This window comes from Myzus persicae, unplaced genomic scaffold (assembly GCF_001856785.1).
Source record: "Myzus persicae strain clone G006 unplaced genomic scaffold, MPER_G0061.0, whole genome shotgun sequence".
NCBI lineage: Eukaryota > Metazoa > Arthropoda > Insecta > Hemiptera > Aphididae > Myzus > Myzus persicae.
Window position 1 is genome coordinate 29,671 of NW_019100679.1, and position 6,908 is coordinate 36,578.

The 6,908-nt window shown below is 39.3% G+C and overlaps 1 protein-coding gene across 1 annotated transcript; it reads left to right on the forward strand.

The window, feature by feature from the left end:
• Positions 1–1,372: 1,372 nt before the first annotated feature.
• Positions 1,373–6,547, forward strand: LOC111040631. The gene has a single exon (XM_022324602.1). The coding sequence runs from the start codon at positions 1,373–1,375 to the stop codon at positions 6,545–6,547; it is 5,175 nt and encodes a 1,724-aa protein (XP_022180294.1).
• Positions 6,548–6,908: the final 361 nt, after the last annotated feature.

The following is a 6,908-nucleotide window of genomic DNA, read 5'->3' on the forward strand; positions in this document are numbered from 1 at the left end:
TGTTCGCGCCAACTGCAGCGCGATATTTTGGCAAGACTGCGTAGTCTGCGTACGTTGTCCCACTGTCAGCAATATTTCAGCTTGCGATAGCATTTTTTCTTATCAAGCTGATAGTGGATGGCCTGTGACTGCGACAGTCCGTTAATCGTTATTTCTTAAATTTTTATATTCGTAGCTTTTATTTTATTATGGTTTTGTCCGCTGATTTTCTATTTTTATTATTTATTTCTTTCTGTATAATCTCTGTTGTGCGTCAGTGTCATCAAATATTGTGTTAAATTTATTATTTTATTGTATCTCGATGACACTGTCCACAGCAAAGGTTATAAAAGGCTGGACGCACCGGCTCCGATCGCCTCTCTTTCATTATTATTCGGTCCGAAGTCATCGTGATTGTTTTCTCGTATATAAAAGCACATGTGCCAGTCAGTTCCTTCACATCAATACATCATTGGTTTTTTTTCATTATTGGTAACGTATTGTTCCTAAAAGCATTATATGCACAACTATTATATTATTATACTTTTCTCAGCAGGGTGGTCATATTTTGGTCTACATTTTGTTTGTGGTGCTTTTCCTGTGTTATATTCTTGATTCTTCAGTGGTTATCCCAAAGCGGTCGCACGTGTGCGGTTGTCAATATTATTAAAATTTGTGTATTATTATTATTATTACTATAAATACGTCCCCGGCACGGTCGCGTGGGATAAAATCCACCGCTTTAGGTAACCACCTGTGTTGTGGCTGTGAGTATTTTGTTTTTTTGTTGATACATTTTATATTTTATTATATTGCCACTGTAAAACAATAATTGTCATATTCATTATTATATTCATTTGTATACTTTGGCCGACTGAGGCACATATTATATTCATGTGCTAATCAAGCACTTTAAAAATTACAGTTATTATTATATTCATGTGCTAATCAAGCACTTAAAATCATATTTATTGTTATACTCATATTCATTATTATATTCATTTGTATACTTCGGCCGACTGAGGTACCTACACATTATATTCATGTGCTAATCAAGCATCATAAAAAATTATATTTTATATTATATATATTGCTCTTATTAATTATAGTCAGATCACGCACATACGTATTTTATTCATTATTCCTATTTCATAGTGTGAAAGCGCAATCAGTGTTATATATTTTTATTATTTATATTAGCACTGAACGCTAGTAGCGCCAACATTTGGTGACCTCGACGTGATTTGACTTATATTAAAATTTATTTTTTATCTATTGTTGTAAATTGTTAATTATTATTGTATACTATTTATTAACTGTATTGCTACTTTTGTACAACAAGTGAACCTGTATTTTTTGTAACTATTCACATATCATTCAATTCAACTTCACAATGACTGTCAACCCGAATACTGATGAGTTGCGCAAATGGACCCGGAAAATTGACGCATTACGAGGCAGCCTGGAAGATTATAATTTATTCGCCTCACAGTATTCAAATGAAACAATGCACATATCTCAGGTTAAGGTACGACTTGAAGAGGTGGCAGGGTTTTCTGAAAAATTCGAGGAGTACCAAGCGCAATTAGAGATGTTGGACGAGAAAAAAGATTCAGAGTGGGTCTGTATTCGGAGAATTTTCCGAAACCGGCTATGTGATGTCAAGGCTGCATTACTCAGAATTGTGGATGAGCATGCCACAAATGCAGACCATGTTTCAAGCCCTTCAATAAGTTCTCTTACATCACAACATCCTGGAACACTCAACTCCATTAGGTACCCACCATGTGTTCTTCCTACGTTCAACGGTGACTGGCAGCAGTGGTCATCATTCATCGACACTTTTAATTCCATGTTCCATAATGACCATTCAAAACTACCTCTTGTTCAACGATTTCACTATCTAAAGTCTTGCCTTTCAGGCCAAGCTAGTGATGTAATAAAATCAATTCCCACGACTGCCGAACACTACCAGCATGCGTACGACCTACTAGTGAACCGTTATGAGAACAAAAGCGCCATCATTCAATCACACATACGTTCGCTGCTAGATACACCCAAGGTTGTTACACCATCCACCAGTGAACTTCAAAAGCTGCATCATCACATCAGTTCCAACATAAATGCACTCAAATCCCTAAAACAACCAGTTGACAAGTGGGATGCCTGGCTAGTTACGCTGTTATGCAGTCGCATGGACAGTGCTACAGTGGGTGAGTGGTACTTGCAGTACAAAAGCAAAGAGCTGCCCTCGTATGAAGATGTTGAACAATTTTTGGCCAACCGCATAACTGCCTATGAAGCTGGAGACATCAATTGTAAGTCACATGAAGCCAAAAAGGTGCCAAACAGATCTTCAAATAATAAAGTCCATGATAAGAAAGCCTTGTTCATAAAATCAAAGGAAAAGGGTGGTGGTAAATGTCCTCTATGCTCTGAGCATCATAAACTGTACTCATGCAGTAAATTCAACAGCATGAACACAACTGAGCGAAGGAACGTCGTAATTAAATCGAAGCTTTGTTTTAACTGCCTAAGCTTTGGCCATCAAGTATCTACTTGCTTCTTTCCTCCATGCCCTAGTTGTGGTGAAAAGCACAATTCTAAGCTCCATGAATCACAAACGAATACAACCAATACACATGCTCCTACCACCAGTGATGATGACACACCTCAACCACATGCAACTACTATGTACACCGAAATAGGAGTTACATCTGCTGAAAATTTAAATGTCCTCCTAGCTACCGCCATTGTCAACATATGCGACAACTTTGGGCGTATGCATTCATGTAGAGCTGTTCTGGATTCTGGTTCACAGTTGAATTTCGTTACAAATTCTTGTGCTAAAAGGCTCAACTTATCTATGACTTCAAATGCACTTAACATAGTTGGAGTTTCCGCTATGGCCTCAACTGCTAAACAACTCCAAGATACCATTTTATGCTCTCGCTTTGGTGATTTCAAAACCAACATAAAGTTTTACTCTTTGCAAACCATAGTCAGTGCATTGCCATCTCAACTACTCATTCGTGACAGATTGAAGATGCCCGATAACATACTTAACCAATTGGCAGATCCAAATTTTCATATTCCTGGTCCTATAGATGTGCTGTTGGGTGCTGACATATTTTTTGATATTTTTTATGGTGATAAGGTTCCATTATCAAATCTAGCTGTCTTGAATCGTACGAAGCTAGGATGGATAGTTACAGGCAAAATCTCAACTGTGTCACCCTCTAATACCTTACCAAACCTCATGATCAACAATCAGTCAGCATTATCATTTTTTGTATCAAAAACCAATCAGCGCATTCTTGAAGAGCTCAAGGCTGAAGAACATTTTAAATCATCCTTCAGTCGTCATTGCAGTGGGAGATTCATGGTTAAACTACCAATGGCACAGGATCCCAAGGTGCTTGGCGATTCACTCGACATGGCTCGAAAAAGATTCCTAAATTTAGAGAGGCGACTCATAAAAGATAAACCACTGGCTGAGCAGTACGACAAATTTATATCTGAATATATTTCCTTGGGTCACATGGAACTAGCATCGCCAATCATTGATAAGCCTACATTTTACTTGCCACACCATCCTGTGTTCAAATCAGATAGTACCACCACAAAGATGCGCGTTGTATTTGACGGCTCTGCAACAACTAGATCAGGATTGTCATTAAACAATATCATGCTCAGGGGTCCAAAAATGCAACCAGACATATTCAACATCTTGCTGCGCTTTCGATTGCATCCCGTTGCCTTAACTGCAGATGTAGAGAAAATGTACCGCCAGGTATTAGTGGCTGAGGAAGACTGTGAGCTACAGCGTATTGTATATCGCTCGCAGCCTGGCGAACCACTGAGGCACTATAAGCTGAAGACTGTCACCTATGGTACAAAATCTGCCTCCTTCCTGGCCACACGTTGTCTTCATGAGCTTGGTGCACCTATTAAAACTACACCAATAGGCAGAGTCATATGCCAAGACTTTTATGTTGACGATCTCATCAGTGGGGGTAACACTGATCAAGAATGTTACGATATTCATAAGCAGGTGCACTCAATCCTTGGCAATGCTGGTTTCCCTTTGCGAAAATGGTGTTCGAGTTCAGTAACCCTTTTCAACAGTTTGCCACATACTCAGAACGATCCAAACTTCATGGTTAACCTCACTGAAACTGAAGTATTGAGCGCTTTAGGTCTTCTTTGGCAACCTTCAATAGACAGTTTTCGTTTTACAACAAAAAATTGGACTCCTCCCATACACATGACTAAGCGCACCCTCTTGTCAGATATTAACAGCGTCTATGATCCGCTTGGTTTAATATCATCAGTATTGATTAAAGGCAAGATCTTCATTCAACAAGTTTGGAGCCTTAAACTAGGTTGGGATGACCCTTTGTCTGAGGATTTACGCTCCAAATGGACAAAATTTTATTTAAGTTTGGTTGTCCTCAATGACTTAATTACACCAAGACTAGCACTATTAGCTGATTCCGCCAGTTATGAAATTCATGGTTTTTGCGACGCGTCTCAGCATGCTTATGGTGCTTGTATTTATATTCGATCCATTAAGCCAAGTGGCAATGCCGACATCAGATTGTACACTGCGAGATCTCGGGTTGCACCAATAAAAACAACCACAATACCTCGCCTTGAATTGTGTGGCGCACTATTATTATCTGAGTTGGCTGCAGAGGTAAAAAATGAATTTTCAAAGATAAACATGGCATTGCCTACAGAAAACATACATTTGTGGACTGATTCAACCATCGTCCTTGCTTGGTTGACTAGTATGAAACCGCTTCAAGTATATGTCGCCAACCGAGTGGCTCAAATAAATGAGCTCTCATGCGAAACACAATGGCATCACACACCTACTACCAACAATCCTGCTGACCTCATATCTCGGGGAATTGATGTTAGTGCATTACCTTCTTGTCAATTATGGTGGGATGGGCCAGAATGGTTACGTTTACCTTCAAGTCATTGGCCAACAAATCCTGCACTTCCATCAGATTTACCTGAAGTTCGGACCATTAAACTAGCATTGGTTGCTACTGCGGTTGATAATCCTATGTGGATTTTAAAAAGGTATTCCAATTGGTTCACACTATTAAGAGTAACTGCATTGGTACGTCGGTTCATGTCAAATTGCAAGGCAAAGATTTCAAACAAAGAGCGTGTGGGTGGTTTCATCTCGATGGAAGAAATAAACAGTGCCAAGACTTATTGGACAGTTCGTTCTCAGTCTGAATCATTTCCTAACGAATTATCATCATTAAAGGCCGGACAACTAGTGCACCGTGGCAGTTGTCTTAAGGCATTAAGTCCATTTATAGATGACCAAGGCCTAATTCGTGTGGGCGGTAGATTAAATAATGCGCAAATTTCATACAACACAAAACACCCAATAGTACTTTCAAGCCGGTCTTATGTCACAAAACTAATTTTTCATTATGAGCATCGACGCCTTATGCACATTGGACCACAAGGACTTTTATCACACATTTCAAACAGTTATTGGATTATTCGTGGTAGAATAATATCAAGAAAAACAGTTAATGATTGCCATCAGTGTTTTCGCGCAGCACCCAAATTCATGTCACCTTATATGGCTCATTTGCCAAAAGAACGGGTAACCATTGCAAGACCATTTGCAAGAAGCGGTCTTGATTTCTGTGGTCCAATCATGATCAGAAGTGGACGTCGAAAGGTTTCACCCACAAAAAGTTATGTTTGTGTTTTTGTCTGCATGGTCACCAGGGCTGTTCATTTAGAACTGGTGTCATCACTGTCCAGTGAAGACTTTCTAGCAACATTGTCAAGATTTATGGCTCGTAGAGGCCAATGTTCTAGTCTATACAGTGACAATGGCACTAATTTTGTGGGGGCTAACCGGATACTGCAAGCACACCATAAAGATAATATTATAAACAATTACTTAAACAATAATTGCATTCAGTGGAAATTTATACCAGCGGCAGCACCTCACTTTGGGGGACTGTGGGAAGCTGCAGTCCAAGCAGCTAAACGTCACTTACACCGAGTATCACAGGGAGTTCTGTTAACTTACGATGAAACTACAACTCTTCTGTGCAAGGTCGAGGCTGCACTAAACTCCAGGCCCTTGACACCCATGCCTTCAGACCCAGCTGATTTAAGCGTTTTAACACCTGGACATTTCCTGGTTGGCAGTTCCCTAATGCTTCCACCTGAACCTGATTATTCATTGATTCCTCAAAACCGGTTACGCAGATTTAAGCTCATGGAGGCCCAATTCCAAAATTTTTGGAAGCGTTGGCTATCTGAATACTTGCCCCAATGCCAAAAAAAGGGGAAGTGGCTAAAAAGAACCAGAAATGCTGTGGTAGGCGATATTGCTATACTCAAGAATGAACTATTGCCACCTCTTCAATGGCCCTTGGTTCGAATAACTGAAGTTCATCCAGGACAAGATGGCATCGTCCGAGCGGTTACTGTGCGCAACTCATCAGGTCAACAATTCAGCCGTCCAGTGGTGAAGCTAGCATTCCTACCAACTCATGAAGATGAAGACGGAGCATAGTCATCTCATTATTATTATTATCTTATATATTTATTTATTTATTTTTTTTTTTTGTTAACTAGTATTGTGTTAGTACTTTGCTATAGTTTCTGTTATTGATTTATTGATTTGTTTTTTGTATACTGCAAATATTTTTATTTATTATCATTGGTATTATTATGTTCCTTATATTGTTGAGCCATGTTGTTGGTGTTATTTTTTTTGTATTTATTTTTATATGTATGGTTGAATTTGAAAGGTTCTACAACCTCTCAAAGGGGGGAATATGTTCGCGCCAACTGCAGCGCGATATTTTGGCAAGACTGCGTAGTCTGCGTACGTTGTCCCACTGTCAGCAATATTTCAGCTTGCGATAGCATTT